The sequence below is a fragment of the Triplophysa rosa genome, linkage group LG18, assembly GCF_024868665.1.
Source record: "Triplophysa rosa linkage group LG18, Trosa_1v2, whole genome shotgun sequence".
NCBI classification, from domain to species: domain Eukaryota; kingdom Metazoa; phylum Chordata; class Actinopteri; order Cypriniformes; family Nemacheilidae; genus Triplophysa; species Triplophysa rosa.
The window spans coordinates 1,731,281-1,759,128 of NC_079907.1; the positions used below are offsets into that span (position 1 = coordinate 1,731,281).

The 27,848-nt window shown below is 37.7% G+C and overlaps 1 protein-coding gene across 2 annotated transcripts in view; it reads left to right on the plus strand.

Annotated features, from left to right (window-relative positions):
• dock1 (dedicator of cytokinesis 1) overlaps positions 1–27,848 on the plus strand; it is a 187,637-nt gene that overhangs the window by 28,791 nt on the left and 130,998 nt on the right. The window contains exons 5-18 of one of the 2 annotated variants that reach the window (XM_057359090.1): positions 2,222–2,318; positions 3,020–3,168; positions 4,724–4,859; positions 6,000–6,157; positions 7,401–7,482; positions 9,501–9,636; positions 11,544–11,616; positions 15,144–15,283; positions 18,001–18,126; positions 18,304–18,428; positions 20,701–20,799; positions 21,191–21,263; positions 24,326–24,429; positions 25,184–25,367. In XM_057359090.1, coding sequence (XP_057215073.1) covers positions 2,222–2,318; positions 3,020–3,168; positions 4,724–4,859; positions 6,000–6,157; positions 7,401–7,482; positions 9,501–9,636; positions 11,544–11,616; positions 15,144–15,283; positions 18,001–18,126; positions 18,304–18,428; positions 20,701–20,799; positions 21,191–21,263; positions 24,326–24,429; positions 25,184–25,367 — 1,682 coding nt within the window. The remainder of the gene's footprint in view (positions 1–2,221; positions 2,319–3,019; positions 3,169–4,723; positions 4,860–5,999; positions 6,158–7,400; positions 7,483–9,500; positions 9,637–11,543; positions 11,617–15,143; positions 15,284–18,000; positions 18,127–18,303; positions 18,429–20,700; positions 20,800–21,190; positions 21,264–24,325; positions 24,430–25,183; positions 25,368–27,848) is intronic. The other variant, XM_057359091.1, reaches the window with a different exon arrangement.

A 27,848-nucleotide genomic window follows, 5' to 3' on the forward strand; every position in this document is an offset into this window, starting at 1 on the left:
AACAAAGAAATTAATACATATTTGGAACAACTCGAAGGCGAGTAAATGATGACAGAATTTTCATTTTTGGGTGAAGTATCACTTTAATATTTGTCACAACTTTTAATACTAGCTTTATTTAAATAAAACAAAGCACTTCCGTACTAGCCCTACTGTTTAAAAGCTCACAAGTCAGAATCCTTACGTTCTCTCTGTGTCCTTACCTTTTCTCTGTAATCCTTACAGTTTTTTTTAAACTTCCTCGTTATATTTATTCTACGTTTAAAACAAGGTATTTTCACCACAACATTTAACTTCATACATTTATATCTTCCCCTTAAATTAACAACAATTATTCACACAGAGATGGTAATGTTGGCAAAATGACATCTGTCTTCTGTACCAAGTAAAATCTTGCATATGTTTTTACCTAATCATGTGTACGTGATGCTTTGTAAAAATATTGTATTGTGGTGAACAGTAAAGACCTGTTTTTTTCCAATGATATAACTTCATAATTAAAGCATAAGTGAAGAATTATGCATATTATATATATATATATATATATATAAATATTTATAAATGGCATATTTAACTGTCATAAATGTCACTAGGAAAAAAAACACACTGACTTCTATATTTTTTGGCATTTGGGGTCGTGGGTAATGTTGTATAGTATAGTAAACCACTTTTTTGTTAGGACTACACCGCTGGGCGATACAGCTGAAAAATGTATCATCAATATAATGTTTCGTATCATACAATATCGATGATTATATACATTTTAATAGCCTTTATTAAGACCATTTGAAAATGTGTTCTACCACTGAGTTATTCACATTTTCCCTATTTTAACTGTATTACTGTGAAGTGTTTTGGTAATAAATAGACTTATTATAACAAAGACAGCTTTAGGTTTATTAGGTTACTGTCACTTTAAGAGCTAATGCTAATGCTGATACACATCCACTGTTAACTTCACCTTTAACATTAGCCACTGTGTTTATGAGAACGTTGTGTGTTTTTGGCATAATCTTGTGTGCATTTTACAGCTAAATAGCTAATAAGACACGAAAGAGAACTTAGTTCTGTACCTGTGCTGTGTCTGTGTGCATGCGCGTCAGATGTGCGCGACACGCTCATATGTCCAAAGAAAAGTCAAATCGCTTTAAAGTTTAAACAGCCACAACTTTAAAATGCATGCAAATTATAAACTTTTGTGATGACTAATAGCTGCAATGTGTGTGATGTCAGAGATGGATACGCTGTTAAATAGTGAATGCGTGGACGCGCCCGCGTAGTCATGGAATGAACACTGTATCATGATTAATGATCTCTCTGTAAAAGCAAAATCCAAACTTGCAGATTGCACAAGCGGACTATTTATAAAACAAAATGCTCGCATTGTCTAAGAAAATAAAAGGCTGTTTATGATCCAGTGACTGGGCATGAGTTGTGCAACAAAAATTCATGTCTATATACATGTTAAGTTTGGAGCGTTATATTTAAAAAAAAAAAAATCATTATTGATAAAGGTGCATTGTCGATGCATATCGTTATCATTTTACTGCCCAGCCCTAGTTTTACGTCATTTGAAAAAACTGAGATATGTAAAGTAACCTGCAATTTTATGTTACAAACATAGATGGCGACAGATAGGCAAAAGTTACGGATTGCAGCTTTAATGGGGAAGACATCTGACAGGCTATATGAAAAAAATTATATATAAGTTATGTAAAACGTTTTTAACCAGAAGTAAAAATAGCAATAAAAATGGTTAAATAATTTGCCCAATATTTTACCCAAAAATGTATTTTTATGTTGGTCCATGAATCAGCTTGCATTAACTCCTAAACACAGTTAACAACATCTCTCCAGTAAAATAACTCACCCAAGTGCTAGCCTAATGAGAACTTTAAGAGTCGGATTTTAAAGCAATGAAAAGCAAACCGGTGAACATTGGATGTGTGATTCTGAGCAGGCCACATCAGATTTCATTACCAGCTGTTTTTGATGAGTGATGGTGGTAATTAGTTTTCATTGGTTTGAAGGGATTTGAATGAGACTGAGACGCCTGTATTAAACAGGAATTACTGACACGAATCCAGTGAGATGTACTTAAACAGTCTGTTGTTGCCCACGCAGCTGTGACTCTTTCTCTCTTCAGTCTAATGTCCTTGTTGACTTTCATCTTTGTTATTCTTCGCCTCTCCTATTTATTTCTCTCTCACTCTCTTTTTAGCCAAAAGGAAACTGTCATCCCCACTGAGCTGCCATTGGTTCACGAGGTCACGACTACGTTGCGAGAATGGGCGGCCATATGGAGGGACCTTTATGTGGTCAGTTGACAACAAACAGGACCACATTCAATCAGTGACATCATGTCCGCACACAGGCTAGATTATGACATCATGTGCATGACATCATACAGTCAGCACACAGGTTAGATTATGACATCATGCGCATGACATCATACAGTCAGCACACAGGCTAGATTATGACATCATGCGCATGACATCATACAGTCAGCACACAGGCTAGATTATGACATCATGCGCATGACATCATACAGTCAGCACACAGGCTAGATTATGACATCATGCGCATGACATCATACAGTCAGCACACAGGCTAGATTATGACATCATGCGCATGACATCATACAGTCAGCATTTGATATCATTAATGTGGTCAGGTACCTGACCAATCATCAGCATCACCTGGATTTCTTTGACATCATCAGCAGACATCATGATGGGGTTATGACATCATCAGTGTGGCAGCACACCTGATGTTTGATGTTTGATGACACTTTGTGTTGTCATGACAGAGTTCAAATATGCATTTTTTGTGTCATTTGTACAAGCACGATTAAAACTCATTTTTCTTGTCTTATGTTCCTGAAGGAGGTCATTGACGGTTGGTGTAAAGTTGTGTAATTGGAAGCCGTGTGACATCTGATTGTCTGCTGTGATTAAGAGCACACTGACGGCTTCATTAACAAGCATCGCAGCCTTTCAAACAGAATTTGTGTCCACAGGGCGACAAGCGTGAGATGTTTAACACGGTCCGGGACATGATCTACGACTTGATTGAATGGCGCTCTCAGATCCTGTCCGGCACGCTGCCTCAGGACGAGCTGTCCGAACTCAAGCAGAAAGTCACCTCCAAGATGGACTACGGGAACAAGTATGCACACTAGCATTTGTTTTAAAACATAGAGCGTGCAAACCGCTAGTCACGATTCTGCCCTGTTACAAAAACATTGTCTTTAAATGAGCTTTTAATTTCTGTTATTTTTGTTATTCTGAGTCTGTGTTTGCTGTGATGGGTCATTGTGAAAGTATTTCAGAAATTTATAATTAATTAGTGATGCATCACTCTTATTTTTGTTCATACTAGCAATTAGGAGTTTAAAGAAATCAGTGACCTTAATGACTAAACTTGCGGTATTTCTTTGCCTGCGAGTGATTTTAATCTCATTTGAAAGTGGTTGTGTAATTTCTCTTCTATTAAAAACACTTTCATCTATCCCAGTTTAAAACGCAACACTGACATAATTTCTCATTATCCTTTTAATTCTGTTTGGTGACCCACGTGATATTAAATGAACTTTCTTCTCATTCTTTAAATCTCAAGCCAACTGGTAACCGTGGCAAAAGTATTTTACTACTCACAAAGTTTATGAGATGATCCTGTGAATTTATGGTGTGGTATGAGGAACTGAATACAGAGATGTGTAGATAAATCCACACTTAACTAGTGTGCATCGCCTTGACGCACGCACACACGCACATGTCTGGTTTATTATCTCCATGGGGACAGTCCAAAGGCGTAATGTTTTTTATACTGTACAAACTGTATATTTTATCCCCTAAACCTAAAGATCATAGAACACTTTTTGCATTTTTAGATTTTTAAAAAATATTGTTCTGTACAATTTATAAGCTTTTTTGCCCCTGGGGACCTCAATTTTGGTCCCCACGGTGACACGAGTCCCCATGTGTTGGTGTGCATTCAGGTTTTGGTCCCCACCGGGATAAAAAAACATGTCCACGCATGCACACACGCGCACACACGCACGTGCACACGCACACACACACGTACACAAACACACACAGGTCTTTAATTATCGGTTGTGTGAAAGCTCTTTATTTTTTCAGTGGAAGTTTTGTTACCCTTTTTTTCTTCAGTAATTCCTCTCCTGACTTTTAGAAAACAGGAGTATTGTTATCACTGCTCTCTGTTGCTTGTGTGTTGTGTGTAACTCATCTTGCACAGTTTTCGGCAGCAAATATTAATGATACCTCAATAGCACAGCTCTCCCACACCGGCTGTATGATTATTTTCTCAAATGATCAGACCGACACTTTACTCCTGGCAGGCGATGATACAGTTAAAAACAAATGTGTTTGACTGGAGGAGGAACCTGAGCCGTATCTTTGTATGGACGTGCACAATACGATACACATCCATTTTTAAAGCTTTTATTTATTTATTAATTCAAGTCAATTGTTTGTTGATGTGTCAACTGAAACCTGAGGCACACCAACTTTAATCTTTTTTAAATCTAATTTTATTCATTTTAACTTTTGATGTTTTTGTCCAAGGCACATTAACAGTGTATATTTATATATACTATATATAAATGAATAATCGATCAGGATTTTACTTGCGTTTTTCAACCAGCTGTTTGTGTTGTATGACAGTTTGTTCTCCCCTGTTCTTCTCGTGCGGTTGGCAGGTATCTGTACCTGGATCTGGTAGTGAGAGATAAAGATGGGAATATTCTGGATCCGGATCTCACCAGCACTATCAGTCTGTTCCAAGCGCACGAAGCAGCATCCAAACAGATTGAAGCTCGAATCCAAGAGGAAAAGGTGAAACTTTATGATATGTTGTGCACCATTGTGACAACAAAAAAGCCAATTTCTTTACAAATAAAAGCAGTAACATTTGGATTGAGATTTTCTTATAATTTAATTTAAGCACAAAATGTCGGAGCACTGTTCATTTCTAATCTGCATTTAAATGTAGTCTTTAATGACCGCTAGACTATTTCATAGCCCCACAGTACAATATGCAAATTCATTTATTTCATGAACTGTATGGGCCGCATGTCATTATCACAAAATAAAAGATTTCTGATAATATTTTCAATGGGTTAACATCGGATAATGACTGACTGACCACATTATCATCCTTTGCATGTTTGATGTTAATACATTTGTAGAAGTTAAGACAGTACACATCATATCTCATACTGTATATCTGCTCTGTGCGGTTATTTTCATCATCTCCCGCTGTGACTTTTAATGAACACCTTTTGTTTGAGCTGTAATGTCATGTTTATTCAGAGATCTGACTTTATTTGTTACGCCACTAAACCGCAGAGAAAGTCCCTGACCGCTGCATTGAAACAGCAGCATTGTAATGTGAAACATGACGCAGGAACCGAAAGCATGAGACTGAACGGCTACCCAGCATTAAACGGCGTTTTACACACACACGCACGCACGCACGCACGCACGCACACACGCACACACACACACACACACACATACACACACACACACACACACACACACACACAAACACACCCTTGAAGCAAAGAAAACCAAAATCTCTTTGATGTGTCATTCACAGACGCTTCTTTTAATTTAGATGAACTTTACCAGTCCAGATGTAAAGTGACCTGTGGGCTCGTGTACCGTTTCTAAATCACACGCTGCTTTATTTACCATATTTAAGATTAAACAGATTTCCTCTTTTGCTAAAATCTTCAGCTTTCAAAGATAAGTTTATTAATGGTCTGTTGTTTAATCGTAGTCTGTCGACGAGGCAGATTTGAGCAAAAGCACAGTAGTTCTGACGCAGGTGAGGCCGACCAGATGTTCACTATCCTGCAGCGTTCTTCCAGCACATGTGATATCAAACACTGATTTATGTCTGTATCATTAGTCTTGTTGACTGAAACTCTGACAGATCGTGTGTTCTGAACATTTCTGTATGTTTGACAGTCTCAGAAGCAGAACCTGGATTTGAGCAGACAGGCAAAGTTCGCCTCAACACCGTCGTTCGCTCTGTTCGTCACGCTCAAGAACGTGGTGTGCAAGATCGGAGAAGATGCTGAAGTGCTGATGTCACTCTATGATCCCATTGAGTCCAAATTTATCAGGTCTGTTAAACGCTTACATAAATATAAAAAATGAATAAATCGCTTATTTTGTATTATTATTGTTTAAAGAATACGTATGAATAGTATAAACAAATCATTTTTGTTTATATACTTTGTGTTGGGGTTTTGTATTGATGTTGAGGGTGTTAAACGGAAGGTTTTGAGATACTTTAAGATAAGACACAACATTTAAACAAGACCAACAAGAAGTATAATGTCATCTATGTCGAGACATGTTTATATTTAAAAATATGACTGTTGCAACTGACCAATCAGAATCAAGTATTCCAGAGAGTGTTTTACCACAATAGTCTGTAGTTCTTTTGAGATAGCAGTGACGATGTGAAACTATGATGTTTCACATCCCTCAGTAGCACAGAACCTCAGCGTTTGAACCCTGTACATAGTTCAGTGTGGTGTGACAGATATAAACCGTGTGTGTGTGAACCTGATCCTGTGGATGCTTTTCTGTGCTAACATTCTTATCGGCCCTAACAACATTCCTGACAACCAATCAGATTTGAGGGTTTAGTGCTAATAGCAGGGTTAGCATTAGGACCGGGTTAAAAGTTTGTACTCTTTTCATTAGGGATGCAACAATTAACCCACAGTTCAATACGTACCTCGGTTCGGGCAAACTTGCAAACTTGTAAGGCAAACTTGCGATTGCTGTAATGGTAGTAAACAGACTGGCGTGCAAACAGTATCGGTCAATGGGCACGGCGCTGTAGACGCTCTCCCTGCATGTGCGTATGCAGTGTAAAACAGATCAAATTTGGTACTTTGGTACCAATTTGGGGAGTAAGAAAACACACGGAAATGATTTAAACGCAAAACCGAAAGAACCGCAATTCACATTCACATTCACTTATTGAACCGTGTAGGTCGTACCGAACGAGTTCAATATTATGTTGAGAATTGCTGCATCCCTACTGTTCATGTCAAGCTGTTATTTCTCTCTATTATATTGAGTTAGGTTGTGGTTAGGGGCAAGAATTCGTTTACAACTTCATTACTGTGACAGGATTGTGGTTCTAGAAAGAAGAACGGCAACACTGGGATGTGTGTGCTCAACATGACTAGAGAAGAAGCACAAACATTTTTTTCATAGTTGTTTGTGGCAGATATTTTTATGAAGCACACATGTCCGTTATCTGGAAAATGTCCCCAATCGTTTGAGCTACAGTAACGACTTGGTTTTAATCATGAAGTCACGAAGGATCTGTTTTTATGTATTCTTCAGTGAAAACTACCTTGTGCGCTGGTCCAGTTCCGGTTTGGTAAAAGACATCGATCAGCTTCATAACCTGCGTGCCGTGTTCACTGTACGTATAACTCCATTCAGTTCTTTTTTTTTCAGTTGTGTATTTTATAGGTATGAATTTGCCATTTGTTTGTTGATTTACTCATAGACCATTTCAAAAGCAGATAGAGCTGCTTGGACTAAGAATTACAGAATGTCAATTTCCATCATCAGATGTGAAACCAACAATTATTCTTTCAAAAAGTGGCGAATGGAACGACTGTGACCATAATCAATTACATGAAGGGACCCCTGTTATAAGCGAAAGTTTCACTCAATATTTTGAGTTTGAGAAGAGAAATTATATTAAAGTGTTTATACAAGATGTCGTATTGGTTACTCAAGGCTTACTCATGGACATTTATTAAAAGGTGAAGAACCAACAAAATGTGAGTTTTGTAAAGTTCTATTGACTGTGAAACATATTCTGTTGGAAAGTCCTGGTTTAATTGATACTAGACAACGTTTTATTCAGAGATAAATTAATGGACATTTAAAAAAGAATTTTAGTATTAAAATTAGTATAGTATAGTATATAATTTAGTATAGGCAAGTATTAAAACGAAAGAATTATGAATACTATTCATTTTTTAATAAAATAAAATAAATAAATAAATATAGACCATTTCACAAGACATAAACAGCGCTGGTCCAGAATCACATCTTGTTTTTAACACTACACAAACATTTTGATGTGATGATGTCACACTACAGGACAAAGCTTGACCCCTTATGCTGTGATATTTTTAGTGACGTGTCTGTCGGTCGGTCCATCCGCCTATCTGTCTATCTATGAGTGTACGGATGATTCTTCCTGTACTGATATGATTCCTTAAAGGGATACTTCACCCAAAAATGAAAATTCTGTCATCATTTACTCACTTTCGAGTTGTTCCAAATGTGTATAAATGTCCTTGTTCTGATGAACACAGAGAAAGATAATTGGAAGAATGCTTATAACCAAACAGATCTCAACACTCCCATAGTAGGAAAAAATTACTTTATCCTTTTTTGGTTCTGTTGAACACAAAAGAAGATATTTTGTAGAATGTAGGACAGCAAACAGTTCTGGGGCACTTTTGACTACCATTGTTTTTTTCCTACTATGGGAGTCAATGGGTGTTGAGATCTGTTTGGTTATAAGCATTATTCCAAATATCTTTCTCCGTGTTCATCAAAACAAAGAAATTTGGAACAACTGGAAGGTGAGTAAATGATGACAGAATTTTCATTTTTGGGTGAAGTATCCCTTCAAGTCCTGAAACGTTGTCATTATATAAATGATTTGAATATGTCTTGATTCTCCTGCATTGTTTCTTAATGAGAAATCAGAGCGTTATTGGGTGACGCTTTATTTTCCGCTCATCAGGCAAGTTGTTGAATTGGTAATAAAAGTGTTGCAGAAAACTGCATCATTAAAGCTTGTAAAGGGTAACAAGCTGATGGGCAATACCACCGTCTCTAGAGAGCACGTCTGGGTCGCATGCTTTCACATATTGCTTGTGTATGAATGTGCGTTTGTGTGTGTACTTGAAAAGAAAACTAATTTTCTGAGCTAGGAAGTTGTTACTTGTAACACATGTTTAGTCATTTAGATGTGGTGATGTTTCTCAGACACTATCTTTTATTGGTATTCTTTGTGTGTTTGTCTTTAAGTGTATTATAGATTGCATTGGTTTGTGCGTGTGTGTGCGTGTGTACCCACACACTCGGGCTGCTCTCGTTTTCTAAAGGTCATTTGTTATATGACCACAGGGCCTGTAGGGGTCAGTTTGATTTCCCAGAATCCTCAGCTCTCAACACAAACCCCAAGCATGGTGCAAAATGCTATTTACTCTTTGCACACACTGTATCTACAGTTCTCAAATCCATAGATCGATCCTTCCCTCCTGACTAGTTAAACCAACAAGAGTTTCTGTGTAGCTCTAGATGGTTTTAGTCAGTCACACCTGCTTCAGCTCTCAAAATAACAACATCAGCCTTATTAGTGTATAACGTGCCAGGTGTTTTTGACATTTTTGTGTGTGTTTGTCTTTCTAGGATTTGGGCAGTGAAGATCTGAAGAGGGAAAAAATCAGTTTTGTTTGTCAGATTGTTCGAGTGGGCCGAATGGAACTGAGGGATAACAATGCCAAAAAGTTAACGTCAGGTCTGCGCAGACCCTTCGGCGTGGCAGGTACAGCTGCATCTCTCCCACACAACACTCGCCGCACACCTGCATTCCACCAAAATCCACTGTGGTAACCACACGGTCCGCTAAAATAACATGTGGTTAATTACTACTGTAAAATCATATCATATAATCAAATGATGGGAAGCAGGTGTTCTGAGGGTTGTGCTTTTATTGAGTTTGTGTTCAAGATAAAACAGTTGAAGAAATACACAACGCATATATATGCATTACTGCTACATTCATTCATTTTTGAAGCGGCGAAGGTGAATATGGCCTTTCCACAGATATGATCGGGCACTGTTGCTTTGGATAAAAGTGTCTGCCAAATGCATAAATGTATAATTTAGTGTATATCTCTATTTGAAGAGTTCATTTGCATAAACAGATAACTCTGTTTTGTTCAAAAGCATGTTTTTTATTGTGCATTCCAATTAATATCAATCAAATTAAAGTTGGGTTGTTTTGATTATCTAATAATAACTCAAACACAGCAAAAAACATGATAACATAATAAAAACAAGATTTTTGAACCATTTCAAAACTGAGTTATCTATTTATGCAAATTAAGCTCACTTCAGTATATACATAGATGTGTGTAAAATAAATGTATTTTAGCAATATTACAGCAAGCATCCCTATTACTTTTATAGGATTCGGGTATTAGCAGTCACCTAAAACTCCCTAGCAACTGCCTAGCCATCCCTTAACAACCAATAAGCATAGCAATACCCTGGTAACCACCCACAACGCCGTTGCATCATGCTGAAAGTTTGGACAAAAATGTAAAGATGTCCTTTAGTTCCTGCGTGAGTTTTGTTGTTGTGAGGTGAACTCGGATCTTTAGTCTGATGAAGGGCTCCTTCATGTTCTCTGTTCTGAATGAAAAGCCAAAGAAGAATAGCAGAAAGAGAGGCTTTGGTTTTAACATCAAACACTTGTTTTGAAGTGGGAATGCATCTCTCTCTCTCTCTCTCTCTTTCTGTGGATGAGGCAGGTAGAGGCGCAATCTTTATGTGGATGTCACATTTAATGCGTCAGACTCAGAGACAAGCTAACACTTTCATTATAGCTCATCAGTTGTGCATGAGCTCAAATGGCCTGATAGGAGCGATGGGTAAAAGTTAAGGCAGTAATAGCCAGCGGTCAACAGCTTATCCAAAAGGTTTTGCTTTTTATCTTTTAAATCACAAATGTGAGCCCCACTGAGGGAAAATGTATGTTGTGCTTTACAATGTTTTGGTTGTATGCTCATTTGTTGTGCAATAATATATCTCGCACAGAAAAATTGTCTCAAGAATCAAGATGATCCCATTCGAAAAAATATGAAGTGAATATTTTGCACAACATCGCTATAGGACTAAAACCTTGTATCTCCATTTTTAATGATTTTTATTTGATTCATAAATGATTAATCGTGTTTGTCTGTTGATTTTACAGATAGTTAACCAATTAAAAAGTATTAAATAGAGACAACACAGTGTTTAATTATTGAAGAAATGCACCTTTTAATTTCCTGTCAAGTTGCAGTTTTGAAAATGTGACGTTTTAGTCTGACAGAGGCGATAAGGAAGTCGGATCAAGATCGGTATTGATTTTTTGCATTGTCAAGTTTATTTTCATAGTGCTTTTTACAATTTTGCATTGTTGCAAAGCAGCTGTACAGAAAACACATTGTGAACAGACAGTGAGAATAATAGTAAAATAAAAATACGGAAATTGATATATAAACATAAACAATCTAATGGTTCATCCTTTTACATGTTAAGTTTGTTAATTTGGTACAATGCTGCAATAATTTGTACTATCACTTGTACTGAAAGAATAAAATGAGACGATTGTAATACCATTTGTTTTTTGGTGGTTATTTGTGGTGTTTTACTGGTTGAATTCACTCTCTTCATTCTCTGCAGTGATGGACGTAACAGACATCCTCACGGGGAAAATGGACGATGAGGACAAACAACACTTCATACCGTTCCAGCCGTGAGTGTGACTTTATAACACTTGCAACACAAAAACTTTTGTGAACACATCATGATGTGTGTCCAAATCTTTGAGCTGTTTATGTAGACATCAGGGGTTTTGTGTCACTACTGAATCTAAACACCACAGCAAAAGATGTGTGTTGTGCCCGGTTTGTGAGATTGCATTCTGAATTGAATGTGATGGGAGAAATACACCATCTATTGCAAAATAATACAAAGGTGGAAACACACACATCATGTCTTAATTTTTGTATGAAATAACACACGTGGTGTCTAGGTGAGCAGCTTTCTAGGTTTTGAAAAGAAGCTAATAAAGCTACTCGCATCCAGAATCATACAACCCTTACAGAAAAGCCCAAGAAGTTCACATTTGCAGAAACGCATAGGGTGTAGTGCGAAACATGTGGTGACAATTTGTCTACACGTGACAACATATAAAAAAACCGTGTGAAGTTTATGTGATTTTTCTGTAGCCCATAATACTTCAGACCTAGCCAGTGTTTATCTCCATGTTGTGTAGTACAGAAATATCTGCAATTCGTGTAAAATGTGCAGAATGATGTGCATTCTTAAGTTGGGCAAAAGGTCTGTCCTGTAGATTCTCTCCAGTTTATATACAGTATATACTGTATATATTGGTCAATAAAATAAAAATTTCACACTATCGGCTAGCAGATGGTCAGGGCCGATATATCATGTCAATCAAAAGACGACAGAAAAATGCAACGAATTTGTGCTTTGTATATAAAAGATGTTTGGAAACATCACCAGTTTGATGTTCAATATGAATTCATTATATGAATTAATAACGTTAAGAAAGTTAAGAAATATTAATTTAATCTTCAGAATCTGAATAGGCAGAGTTCACCAAATTTAAAGGGATAGTTCATCCAAAAATTAAATTCTGTCATCATTTACTCACGCACATGTAATTTCATACCTGTATAAATTACTTTGTTCCGATGAACACAAAGATATTTGGAAGAATGTTAGTCCTTTTCATTTCCGGGACATCATTGACTACCATAGTAGGAAAAATGTAATGGTCAAAGGTGCCCGAGAACTCCTAAATTCTATATTTTTTTCCTACTATGATAGTGGAATATGTCCCAGAACTGAAAATTGCTAACATTCTTCCAAATATCTTTCTCTGTGTTCATTGGTACAAAGGAATTTATACAGGTTTGAAACAACCTTAGGTAATGATGACAGTTTTTTCATTTTTGGATGAACTACTGTATGTCCAAATGCAAAACTTTTGCGGAATGAAAAACTGTAACTGCAGCATAATTCTGTTACCTGTAGATCCACAGAAGCATTCTCAAATAAATGTTTATGTATTTTGTATCTCCAAACACACACACATGGTTTTATATGATGATAACATTTATACACGTTTTCAAAAGTAGCCCAAAGTAGAGCATCCCCGACTAACACGCAAGTAAACTAACAGTGCTTGAAGGCATATTTACATCAGATGTGATTTTTGGCATGAGCAATACATCACTCCCCTTCACAACGAATAAACGTTACGTTGATCACCTCCCTTATTTCAAACAACAATCTATATTGAGCCTTAGCGTCTAGCACAGTGGTCGGGAACCTTTTTTCACCAACGAGCCATTTTTCCAGTTTTGGTTCATTCATTTTTGCGAAAGAACTGATTTATATTATAAAAAAGTGTGTTTTAATGACTTTAATACTAACAACTTAATTTAAAAAGTGCATGTTTACCAGGCTTCTGATGCAAATAAATGTGTGCTCTGGTAAGATATGGTAAGATTTAAAAACACTAGTGTCTAGTTATTTTAGCAACGTTTACCATATTAACTACTAAAGAATTTTTTTTAACATTGGAACTAGTTAAATCAATGCGCGACAAATTGCATTTATAGCAATGCTTATAAAGGAAAGTGTTGGGCTTACTTTAAATGTGACTAAAACGGCCAGTAGGTGGCGGCGATTTTTGTGTGTGTCAGTGAATCATTCAACCAACTCTTTCAAAACAGCTGATTCATTCAAGAACGAAGCAAGTGTCTTGATGAATGACTCACAGAATCATTATCTCGTCCGAGTCGTTCAAAACACTGATCCATTTAGAAACGCAGCAACAAGACGGATGGAAGTGTTCAAATGAACGTTAATGCGCATATCCAACATTAGTTACGGCACTACGATACTACCGTTTCAAAAACAGATCGGCATCGCAGGAATTTTGAAGCTTTAGCATCGCGATTCTACCGTAGCACCGGTACACCGTGAAACCCTACGCCGCAGAGCACGACACACCTCTGAACTCCTGGCGATCTGCGTAGCTTGAATCTGAGTGCGAGAGGTTACCATAGAAACGTATTTGCCTTGATTAGTGTCGTGATGCTTGCGCATAGCACTGCATACGCGCACTAGCCAGGGCATCCTGAAATATATTATTGATATATATTACGATGACTTTAACGATCAAGTGTTGGTGAAGCGTAAGACACCTGGCGAGTCGCATGTTTTTTTTAAAAGATCCACAGGTTCCCGACCACTGATCTAGCATGTGCGTCTTATTCTTTAAATATTACTAACTGTAACACAGTCAAGTCATGTTTGTTTCAGCTGATCAGTGGTGTATTGCATGGTTTGTGATATATCGCCTGTTGCGATGTGAATGATTATTTGCATGCGTGTGTCTGCATGCTTCTCTGATTTCTGCTCTTATCTGAATGAATCACTACACACACATTTAACCGTGTAAGACTGGCTGTCATTCACCTATTCATGATCTCACTGAATCAGATCAGCATTTCTTTCCTTTAACTCTCTCACACACCAGCTTCAGGGGTTTCTAGCGTGTGTGTGTAAAATCTATTATGAATATTCTGTCAATATTAACCTCATGTTGTTCCGTCTGGTATGATTGACTTTCTTTCGATGAACACAAGATGCAGTACAATGAAAGTGAATGAAGACAGATGCTGTTGAGCTCCTCAAATGTTAAAGTGTCATAAAAACGGTCCAAATGACTTCCAAGTGTGGTGATGCTGCGTAAATTATTTGCTAGACTTTGACAACATCTGTCTGTGTTTACTTTCATTGTGTTAAAGAACACCAGTAGACATTATTCAAAGCTCATGTTATTTTAGAGGACGGGCGTTGAACAACACGAGGCGGAAGAAATGATTTTGGGGTGAAGTGGTTCTTTAAGATGGATGTTTTTCTCACCGATGTCTTATGAGGGGCGTGTTGTTTGTGTCAGACGCTCTTCTGCTGTTTGGGTGAAACGGAGGATTTGAGTTCTTAAAATGACAGCATCTCTCTGTGTCTCTCCTGTCGCCCATCCCGCACAACTGTTTGCTAACAACATGGCTTTTTGTCCATGTCATGGTGTTTGTATCACCGTTTGGTGTTTTCCTTCTCTCTGTCTCTCTTCATCCATCTCTCCTGCTCATGTTCACACTTCTCTCGCTCTCTGTGGCTACTATTCTCTTCTTCTCTTCTTCTTCTCCCGTTGGCGTGTTGCCTGTCGTGTGTGAACTCCAGGCTAGCGTTGGATGACGCCATTCGCCACAGGCAGCTGAACATCTCCCGTTTTTCACCCAGGGTGGCGGGCGAGAACGACTTCCTCCAGACCGTCATCAACAAGGTCATCGTCGCCAAAGAGGTCAATCACAAAGGTCAAGGTAAAGGTCACCGGGTCATGTTTTATCTCAGTCTCAAAGAGATAGAAAATTATCTTGTGGGAAAAGTCCTGTCTTGATGATTGTGGTGTGAGAAATGTCTCGGACAATTGAGGGTTTTTGCATGCGTTGAACAAAAACACAACTTTGAATCCTTTAGTTCATTATCATTTAAGATCATTTGCTGTGCTTTAAGCATTTTTACATAACCTCAATGTACTAAAAACGGAAACATTTTCTATTTGTCCTTTTTGTAAAGTTTCACGTACAGATAAACGTTGTCAAAAATTCAAATCCGTTGTTGTATTGGTTGACTGTGAACTGATTTATTATTGCACTTTGCATATCATTTTTAAAAGTTAAGATCCAAAATACTTATAAAGTTTCCCACCTCTTAAAGTCCCAGTGAAATTAAAAATGACACTGCCTATTTTTTCATGAAACATTGCAGCGTTTATTGTAAAAAAATATCAATGTGGGTCATTCTCTTTTAAACAAATGGTGTGCCCTCATAATCTTTAGCTAAAATCTGAAAATGCACTTCCTTCCTGTAAAGACGGTTTGGGCGGAGCATCCGTTAACTCCTCCCCTTCAAATGTCATTCCACTGCTAGTTCCATTTCAAAATGCAACGGCTGTTTTATACATCCATCAAATCGCAGAGAAAGACGAAAGCCACGCCCACTATTTTTAATTCCATTTCATGCTTCAAAATACGGAAGTTTTAACTGTCATCTAGTAATTGCACCGTATAGTGTTATTCATAGCCTGGTTAAAAGTGCACAAAGTTGAAAATATGGACGTGTAAAAACCCATCTGAGCATATTGAAATCTGTCCCAGATACGATCAAACTGCATCAAAATTCCTGCCAAGAGAATAGTCCAGAATCTAGAGAGGGTTTGAAATGTTAGAAACGGCAGCACAGTTAGTTGGAGCTGAATTGGTTTTTACATGCACCAGTTTCAGCATCTGTTGATTTGTGATCACGCTGAGGAGAAACAGCTTCTCTGTGAGAGGAATATGTTGAGACACGGAGTCTGGCTGGATGTGCGGGTGTCACATCACATCAGAATCTACAGTCTCGGATATCAACCCTTCCTCTGAGGTAATAAAGGCTTCGATCAGACAGAGTTACTCAGGATAAATCCAGATAAACCCAATGAACTTTGACGGAGAGAGATGGATTTTTATAGTCAGGTCATATAGCGGTCATGACCTCTCTAGTCATTTATGACGAAGGTTAATAAGTTACAGAAATAGAAGTGGAGTCATTAAGACTGATTAACTTATGATTTATGACAGAGACCTAAAGGTGATGTGATGTCCAGTGCATTTTGGGTACAGTATAAAGGATCAAAGGGAATGAATGCAAAATAATTTAAATGTGGAAGATAAATTCTGTATATAAGTATTCTGGTAAAAGTCACGTTTACAGAAAAGTACTTTTCCTGAAGACAAAACAAATTCACTTTGTATTGATTTGCTAGGTTAAGAAATATTTCGGTCTTTAAAAATGAGATATTTTCAAATATAATACAATTATAAAAAAATCGTATTTCCGTAATACAAAACTGGCTTTTTATTTCCCAGCATATATGAAATAGTAACGCTTCACAATAGGGTCTCAATTATATTGAGTATTAATTAATGCATTAGCTGACATGAACTAATAATGATCAATATATTTGTACATATTATCAATGTATTTTTATATGCTAGTTAATGCTCATACTTTTTTTAACCAAAAGTTGTATATGGTTAACTTAATGCACAACGTAAACAACATAAACAATTGCTTTTCTAGTTAATAGTTTGTAACTAGTTAATTGTTTGTTCATGTTATTAAAATCGTGCATTAACTAATATTAAGCACTACGGTGGCTGACACAGAACTAAGATGTCGTCACATTTTTGCTTCTTTGCCGATGGAGATAATGTATTTATGAAACGCGTTCTGTAGAGCAGTTTGTCCGTTTAGGGCTACCGTAGAAACAGAGACTTCCATGTAAGGAGACCCGCGTGCATTTAGATAAAAATAGCTCATTCTAAGGTAATAAAACGTTTTAAACATAATGCTTCCCAAGCTCTTTATACACCTCTGAAGATATAGTTATGTATATTATATTGCATATCTGTCAATAGATCCTCCAAAAAAATCACACTTTGGACCTTTAGTTTAGATGAATGAATGCTGTAAAAATATTGTGGATTGTTAGTTAATGTTAACTACTGTAAGAACCTTATTGTAAGTTGTTGCTAACTAAAAGTAGTCAGACAAATGCATTAAAAGTAGAGTTAAAAAATAGGCCTCATTTTGTGTTTTTCAGAGATTAATTTTAATCCCCAGTGTCAATTTGCTGTGAAAATATTCACAGCACAATCCAGTACTGTAATCTCTTGATCTGAATATTAAATAAATGCTCGGTCACTTTTCTTCCCGCAGGCTGTTTTGTCAGCAATTAAACTAATCCAGTGTTCTTCATTATTTTGTGTAGATGACTGATAATGAGATATTAAAATCTTTGAGCTGTACAGCACAAATAACAAGCATTTCTCTGGGGCAGAGGTGTCCAGATTACCTTTATGATCTTTAAGGAGTATATAGTACAGATACATTACCAGATGTGCTATAGCCGCCATATTATATACTGTGTATCAGAGAAATACACACAATCTGACTGTGTGTGTGTGTGTGTGTGTGTGTGTCCTCTCATCTTCAGGTTTGTGGGTCACGCTTAAGTTACTTCCAGGTGACATTCATCAGATTCGTAAAGATTTCCCTCACCTGGTGGACCGATCCACTGCTGTCGCTCGCAAAATGGGCTTCCCAGAAATCATCATGCCAGGTAACATCAGACTGTAGCTTCTGTAGAGAACATCCCAGAAGATCATAATAAAGAATGTTCTTTTTTTCTGTATAACTGTTGATTTAGTCGTTTTTGTTCTTGCAGCATTTATGCAAGCTTTACTTTAAAAGGCATTTTAGCCCGAATCACACTGAAACCTTGTTTCTGTACTTTCAGGTGATGTCCGCAATGATATTTACGTGACGCTGGCTCAGGGGGATTTCGATAAAGGCAGCAAGACGACGCCCAAGAACGTGGAGGTCACCATGTCTGTGCATGATGAAGATGGCAAGAAATTGGAGGTATGGTGTAACGGGGAGCCACATTTACACCACATTTGTTACTTTTGAAGCTGAAATACAATCGGCAGAAGTAAAAAGCTAACACGATGCTATAAACAGACTACACTAAGGTCGCTCGATATCAACATCACCACCACCAAGCCTCCGCAACTCTTTCAGACTTTATTAAAAATGTGTTCCCTGGTGATTCAATTACTCCGTGAATGAATCCGCATCTACATTTTAAGAGATTTGTGCCCGTGTTGCATTATTTGGGAGCTTTATATGCGCGACGACATCAAAGACACAATAAAGACACAATAAGGCTTTAAAAAAATCACAAGCGGGTTATAATTGGTGTGTTTTATATCATAGAATAAAACGTGAAAATATTTTTGTTATTTTTTACCAAAAACCCATAGACTGGAGCGATGGAACCGGAAGTCCCTCGCTTCCGGGGTTTGCATACAAAAATACGTCATCTCTGAGCCGCCCTATATTCTGGGTTCAGAACTCATTTCTGTAAGATCTGTTCTGACATAAAATCACAGTAAATAAGTTTAATTTTGGTCCCTTAAGTAAATGAAATTACAGCAAAATGAAAGTAATGTACGTTTCAAAAGATAAATCCCAGAAAGAAAAGCAAACTTCACCCACAGAAAATACATAAACATCCCATAACCAGATGAAAATGAGTCTGAATTAGTCTGAAAATTAGAAACTGAATTATTGAAATATAATGAGAGTGATATCAACTCACGTTGGTGCTTTTTTAAATGTTAAACTCCTAATAAAACAGGTCTGGTTTATGTTTTTGTAAGTTACTGCAAAAGTTGATGTAAAAACCAAAATAAAACTAATAAAAGTCATTTAGACACACGCACACTTGCTCTGTTTTAAACAGGTTTGTGGGTTCGCGCTGTCACATTCTTCACACGTACAAAGACTTTTTATTTTTTCTACTGTTGCTTTATTATAATTATAATATTGTGCCATTTTTGTTTATTATCCACAGTTCCCTCCTGCATTTTTACCATCCACACACACACACGCGCACGCACGTCAGCAGGACGGCTGGACAATTATTGTTTATAATTGGTGCCTGTCAGTTGTAGCGTGTGTGTGTGTGTGTGTGTGTTTGTTTGTCGGTGTTTGACAGGCCATCTGTGACTGTGTTGTGTGTGTGTTGGACCGGTGTGTACAAGTGAAAGAAATGTGTTTTTGCCCCTCAGAACAGCAGATTGTCCTCTTTAATATTTCATAAAGCCGTCACCTCCCGTCTCATTTAGCTTCTGAACTCCGGCTGAAAATCAGATTCGATCATTCTCTGTGTGTGACAGACAGAAACAAATCTGTTTTAGCGGTCAGATTAAATACATAGTGATAAAGTGATAAATACCCGACCATTCTCTCGTCCGGCCACTTCTCATGCTTTTTTGGTTTTGGTCCAGACAAACGGGCTTTACGTTGACCTTTTAACCTGCTGGTCTTTAACATGGATGCATTAATAGCCAATGATGTCCTGACACAGTCTGATACAACCTGCTTTTGTGTTGCATTTCTGTAGCCTTTTAATTTAAAATGGAAATTATTTTATTTTTAATTATTACAATTATTAAAAAATATATTTTTTAACTTTTTTGTTTTACATCTGAAGTTAAATGACATAATGCTCAGTTTTTCAGTTTGGGTTTTTGTTATGGTTCACTTATTAATTGTGCGTTTGAAACTGAACAAAAATACTTTAGTTTACATTCCATGGGATACTTTTTACAGCTGCTTTCGGCGCTTTTGGGCACAGAAATTTTGTCAATGTCAAGCTGAAACATCCCACGTCAAACTGAAATGAAGTTTTTGACCAGTGGTTTTCAGGCATTGTGTTTGATCTGTTATTGTACTGACAGCATCTGAGAGAGTAAGAGCTTCACATTGAGTTTTCATCACACCTTATAAAGGTTATTGTAGCATTGTGGGCACTCAGGTTTTTCTGTCATTTGGCCAAAATATTGTGTTATCATAGAGGAAGTTCTACACATAAAACAAGAGCGAGTTCTGTATGTGCTTGCAGTGCAAAAACACAGATTTTTACAGTTTGAAGGTCCAGTGGAGTTCTGAAGTTTAGTCACAAGTTTTCATTGCTTAGATGTTTGCAAAACCCACAAACTGATGTAAAGGACGACCAATTTATGGGAAAAAAAGACAAAATATGTAAATACAAGGTTTTCGCCTGACTCTTTTAAATCCATCGAATTTCTTAGCGAAGTGCCATGAGATATTCCTGTGTCTGTTTTAGGGTGTGATCTTTCCTGGTGCTGGTGATGAAGGGATACAGGAGTATAAATCTGTCATCTACTACCAGGTCAAACAGCCCCGCTGGTATGAAACCATCAAGGTTAGCATCATTGCTGCTTTCATAACTGACGTGTTCTGTCTATATTGAAATATTTTATTTTTAGTCCTATTGAATTATTTACAATTGAATCAGGACATTGGGTCAGGAATTATTAAAGAGCGACTGAAATTAAATTTGAATATAGTCTCTCTTGAACAACACACTACTGGTATATAGATGCTCAGTGGTCAACATAAAAACAAAAGTCTCTTGAGTTTTGATGGGCACTTTAAATAAGGAAAGCATTAAAGTTCAGTGTAAAGGTCACAGACTGCACGCTGATTCAGGGTCTGTTTAAATCCAAGTTTATATCTTTTATTCATCACCTCCGGTCACTTTAAGGTCATCTCCTGCACTTCAAACTGATCTTGTGGCGTTCTCTTTGGTATAGGTTGCGATCCCGATTGAAGACGTGAACCGGAGTCACCTTCGATTCACATTCAAACACAGATCATCACAAGACTGTGAGTTCCTTTACGCACAATAAGTGTAGAAAAAGCATCTTAATCAAGACTGTTCTCTAACCACCATCTGGAAATGTACTGTGATAAAGTTAAAGTGTCAGTGTAATACAAATCTTTTATTTCTCTTTTTAATATTGAGTCATAGGTCTGTTATTTTACAGTTTATAAAACGAAACATTTTAGCAACCCGAGAATGCCCTAGCAACCACATAGCAACGTCCTTGCAACCGCCCGCACCACCCTAACATCACTCTCCTCACCAAATGTAAAAGTCTAGTTTTTTGTCCAGCACCTTTATCTTTTTAGTTTTAAATTTCAGGGAATTGGCAGCGAGGCTGTAATGAGAAATGCAAGCGTGTGCGAAAATCCTGGAAGGATGTTTATTGGGCCGAGAGGCGTCTGGCGTGCAGCTGCGGTTATTACACTTAGCCGTGCGTGTACAACTCATCCTGGCACCCGCGTCACTCCATCTGCCCGCTGCATTTCATGACCTCAGGCCCTGGATGTGAGGGGTGGGCCGATGGTTGCCGGGCGCTGTTGCCAGGTGCTGGGCAGAGGACGTAAAATAATCAATTAGTGTAAATAGCCAATATGGGGGAAATAAATGTACAGAGCTGATCTCTCAGAACAGACGCCAACCGTGACTCGAATATGCTACCTTTTATTTTCACTATTGTTTTCAAAATTGTCAGCATTTGTAAGCTAGCTGTCCGTCAGTGAGGATTTGGACTTAGAAAGTGTGTGTGTGTGTGTGTGTGTGCGTGTGCGTGTGTGCGTGTGTGTGTGTGGTTCTTCATAGGGATGCTGTTAGCAGCTGATGTTGACATTTTCAACCGTAGTGAAGCACCTCAGGGGCGTTTCATCCCGCAGATTCACAGAACTGCTGCTGTATTTCAGAGAGCTGACTGTCTGAAATATGCCAGAGACGGTTCTGTAGCTGCTCTGCTCTGAACTTCTCATACTGTACGCTGTTGTTTTTGTAGAAAAAATAGAGATCATTTGATTTGATCAGAAGTAAAGTAATAAGCTCAGGATACTTTTCAGATGTCTATTAGATTCAGTAAACTCCGTATGATTCAGTGGCGTTAAGTTTTATTCATTAAATTATAGTTTGATTCAGGTGATTTCAGTTTGATTCAGTTGAGTTCACTTTGAATGAGTTTAGTTCGGTTTGATTCAGTCGAGTTCACTTCGATTCAGTTGAGTTCGGTTTGATTCAGTTGAGTTCGGCTTGGTTCAGTTGAGTTCGGTTTGATTCAGTTGAGTTCGGCTTGGTTCAGTTTAGTTCGGTTTGATTCAGTTGAGTTCAGTTCGTTTCAGTTGGATTTAGTTGAGTATAGTCTTATTCATTTGAGTTCAGTCTGATTCATTTGAATTCTGTCTGTTTTGAGTTCATTTAAAACAGTTAAGTTTGTATGAAATGAGTTAAGTTTTGTTTTGTTTGTTTCACTTGAGTTCAGTTGCATTTAGTTGAGTATAGGTGGATTCTTTCGAGTTCCGTTTGATTCATTTGAGTTTGGCTTGATTCAGTTGGGTGGTTCAGTTCGATTAATTTGGGTTTAGTCTATTTTGAGTTCAGTTGAATAAGTTAGGTTAAGTTTGTTACAACAACGGAGTTCAGTTTGTTTTAATTATGTTCAGTTGTGTCGAGTTTGTCTGATTCGGTTGTGTTGAGTCTGATTCACTTGAGTTCATTTTGATTCAGTTAAGTTTTGTTTGTTTCACTTGAGTTCAGTTTGTTTCATTTGGATTCAATTGAGTTGAGTTGGATTTAATTGAGTATAGGTGGATTCATTCGTGTTTAGTTTGATCCATGTGAGTTTGGTTTGATTCAGTTGGTGATTCATTTGGTTTTATTCTATTTTGAGTTCAGTTGAATAAGTTGGGTTTAGTTTGTTACAACAACTGAGTTCAGTTTGTTTTAATTATGTTCAGTTGTGATGAGTTTGTCTGATTCGGTTGTGTTGAGTCTGATTCAGTTGAGTTCATTTTGATTCAGTTAAGTTTTGTTTTGTTTGTTTCACTTGAGTTCATTTGGTTTCGTTTGGATTATGTTGAGTTCAGTTGGATTTAGTTGAGTGTAGGTGGATTCTTTTGAGTTCCGTTTGATTCATTTGAGTTTGGCTTGATTCAGTTGGGTGGTTCAGTTCGATTAATTTGGGTTTAGTCTATTATGAGTTCAGTTGAATAAGTTGGGTTTACTTTGTTACAACAACTGAGTTCAGTTTGTTTTAATTATGTTCAGTTGTGTTGAGTTTGTCTGATTCGCTTGTGTTGAGTCTGATTCAGTTGAGTTCATTTTGATTCAGTTAAGTTTTGTTTGTTTCACTTGAGTTCAGTTTGTTTCATTTGGATTCAATTGAGTTCAGTTGGATCTAGTTGAGTATAGGTGGATTCATTCGAGATCAGTTTGATTCATTTGAGTTTGGTTTGATTCAGTTGGGTGGTTCAGTTTGATTCATTTGCGTTCAGTCTATTTTGAATTCAGTCGAATCAGTTAGGTTAAGTTTTTTTTACAAGTTTGTTCAGTTTGTTTTAATTATGTTCAATTGTGTCAAGTTCAGTCAGATTCAGTTGAGTTCAGCGTGTTTTAATTAAGATTCAGTTGGATTCAGCTCAATTTGATTCAGGCTTGCTCCCTTTTGCTCTGTTGTGGTCTTTGTCTGGCTCTTTGTAGGTTTGTGATGAATTTTTCTTTTCTTTAAAAGTTTTTGTGAGCCGTTTTATGTTATCTGCCGCTGTGTTCAGACCTGTCTGCCTTCTCTGAGCTGTGATTCTCATCTGAACATCAGTTATGTATGTATGGATTTTAAACAGCTGTAAAATGGTCATGTCGTCTTGTTGATAGAAGACAAGACTGAGCCTGTAGACTTGTGCATTGCAGATCACATCCTGATATTGCGAAACAAATCACAATTCCTGTTTGCTTGGTACAACCGTGAACTTTTGAAAGTCAAAAGCTATTCAGTTCCACTATTAAAAGAATACAAATAAAATAGAAAAAGAATGAGCAAAAAGCAATATTTCATGAATAAATGTGTAACAATGATCTTTCTCTACAGGCAAGGATAAATCTGAGAAGAACTTTGCTCTGGCTTTCGTCAAGCTGATGAGATACGATGGCACGACGCTTCGAGACGGAGAACACGATCTCATCGTCTATAAGGTGAAACCATCAGCGCGTCATTGAGGAACCGTATTCTCAAAGCTCTCATGCACATGCAGATGTGATCTGTGTACTGATGCTGTTTAACCTTTGACCTCACATCACAATGTAATCATTACACAATTACACTCTTATCTCTTCATATCTGCATATTAAACAGCTTCATTAATGCAGGACGTCACCTGGTCAAATCCTTATTGAGTTATGCAAATGGAGCCACACTCTCTGGGTTCAGGTCCAAAATCAAAGCACTCACTATTGATTTTAATGCAGACTCCAAAATACTCAAATCAAAAGGATAGAAGTTTAAAGAAGTAATATAAAACTTGATCATTATTGTTAAAGGGATAGTTCACCGAAAAAATGAAAATTCTGTCATCATTTATTCATCCTCATGTCGTTCAAACCTGTTGATGACACTTTCTTCTTTGGGACACGAAGGGAGATATTTTGAGAAATGTCTCGGTGGTTTTGTGTTCATACAATGGAAGTCAATGGGGTCAGTGTTGTTTGGTTATCAACGTTCTTAAAACTATCGTCTTTTGTGTTCTGCAGAAGAAAGATAGTCATACAGGTTTGACTGGTTAGTCAAACTTTTTTACCCTTTGTCTTCTAGCAGTTTGACTGATAGCATGGTTTTCATATCATAGCTTTGGTGTGACTGATTTCCAGCTTTCCATCAGCGAATGTGTTGTTTCGTTATCAATGTTTGTGTTGGTTGATTTGCTCTGAATTTGTCTTCGCTGTTTTGTAGGCTGAAGCCAAGAAACTGGAGGACTCATCCATGTACATGAACTTGTCTTCCACCAAAACTGAGATGGAGGAGAAGAGTCCGTCCTCCGGGAAGAACACTCATTCGAGTCTCGGCAGCTTCAGCATCAGCAAGGATTCATTTCAGATCTCGACCCTAGTGTGCTCTACTAAACTCACACAGAACGGTGAGACGCATCCGAATACTCAAATCTCTTTTTCAGTTTTTAATACTTGGCTTCAGAGATATTTCTGACAGAGGATTAGACTTTGGCGCGTGACTTTGTTCCGTGCTGCAGGCTTGAATGCAGGAGGCAGGATGATCATTACAGTCTGATCACATACAGAATGCAGTGAAGTCCACCGCAGTCTTGACGCAATCTCTCTTTCCTTCTCCTCGTGTGTTCCCTTACATCCCTCCTCCCCTCCTCTATAAACGTGTTTGCTCTTAAGAATCTCTGTGAAAATGGCACAAGATGTTTCGCCGTTAGCCTCTTTGGCGGCAGGTGTGCATGTGTAGAGTAGACACCAGGTTTGTATCCAGGGACCCTGTGGCTGCGGAGAGATTAAAAAAATCGCTGAAAGCTTGAACCAGTGAAGCAGGTTACAGTTTGCCCCAAAATCATGCTATTACATGATGTTTTGCAAATGCAAAGCCTTGCTCTCCAAAGTTTACAGACCGGCTGTGACTGTTCCAATATGGCGGCCGACTTGCGCATTGCGGCCCATAGAAACAGCGGCGAATGATGCATCTGTGGCCACGATTTCACAACGTTTTCTGCTGTAATTTCAAAGCTCCCCTGCTTGATGAAGACGCAAATGTCGTGATGCATTCATACGTCTCGCGCTATGAGGTGTGGGTGTGATTTCATTGGTTTAAAGGCCATCCTTATCCCCCGTACGACAAGATAATTCCTCTCACACACCGTGTTATGGGGTCTTCCATGTCTGTGAATTGATTAGCGAGTGGCTAACGCCCGTCCCTGCTATTAGCGTGTTTTTACGCGACCCTTGAGCCACAAGGCGGTTAAGATGCCGCTTTAATGAAGACCTTTGTCAAAAAGCTGTAGTTTCCATCCGAGCCGTCGTCCGTTCGGCAGGTAACGGACAGCGTAATGAGGTCGCTGAGGATTACTCAGACCGAGCTCGCTGAGAACATTAGCATACTAATGCAGACTTTTTATTTCTAGCGTAAGTCAGAGATGCTGTTTTAGCCTGCGAGGTCTTGTCCATCAACGCCAACATCCCCGTGTTTTTCTGGAAACATAATCCGTCAAAAATAGTGAAATAGTTGCACATTAGCATACTGAGTGGCTAGCGTCAACGCCGCAGGTGGAAATCAATGAGTTGGTGTGAATTTCTACACATGGAACACTTAGCGTGTTTATAATTTTGTTTGGGCTGCAAGTAGTGTCTTGTTTGGATGTTTTTCGGATGTTTGCGCAGTACATTTCCCATGTGATTGAAATGTCAATGTTCTTTGCGCTACCCATTAAACACAGAGACCTCTCTCAGCCAATAAGATAGAGAAATGATGGCTTTTTAATAAAGAATGACAGCAGGCCTGTCCTCTCCCATGGCACGACAGCTTTTATTAAACCTGCAGGCTGGAGTTTGAACGTCTCGCCCACACTGGCACAGGTCCTGTTGATGTGCTATGATGATATGACATGATGTTTTGACCATTGTCACAAAAAATGAGTTGTTTCTCTTTGTATAATCTCACAAATGTTTTACCTCAATTGTAGTTAAAAAAATTTTGTTATAATAATATTCATTTATTTTTACCTATTTAGTTTTTTTATTTTATATCATGTATATTTTCTTAATATTGATGCATAGGTTTAATTATCTTTCAGTTGTAGTATAGTGTATTCTAGATAGTCATTTTAGTGCCTCACACTTATTTTATATTTTGCTAAGGCAACATTTCTCATTTTCATGTAGTTTTTTCAAATATCCAGTGACATTTAGGCTGATATTTTGTTGGATTTCAATTCAACAGTTGGAATTCAGTTGGACCAAGCTGCTTTAAAGGTCCAGTGTGTAATTTTTTGGAGGCTCTATTGACAGAAATGCAATATAATACACATAACTGTGTTCAAAAGTGTATAAAGACCTTACATAATGAAGCGTTATGTTTTTATTATCTTAGAATGAGCTAGTTCTATCTACATACACCGCGGGTCCCCTTACATGGAATTCTCCATGTTGTTTCTACAGTAGCCCTAAACGAACAAACTGCTCCATTTTTAACTTATAGTCTCTTGAAGTAATATCAGATTTTTATTTTATTTTTCTAAAAAAACAACTGCAGAATTTAGCAGAATAGTGAATAGAATATAAATAATATAATAGAATTTATAGTCGTCCGTTTCTCAAAAAATCACCGTAGGTGTGCCTTCACTTAAAGACAGACAGTATATCACTATATCCCTCAGTGGATGTATTTCTGTCCTCTATATTTCTGGCTCTTCTTACCTCATAATCTACTCTGACCAAGATCTGTAGCTTTGTATGGATGTGTCACCGTGTGTCGTTTTGACTGACCCTGGAAAAAGTCTCGCCGGATTACAGCATCACCGACTTGATGTCATTTCGTTTTGCCTTGTCCTCAGATACTCTCTGGATTGCCAAGTTTAAGGTTAAAAAGTCAGTCTCTTCTGTTG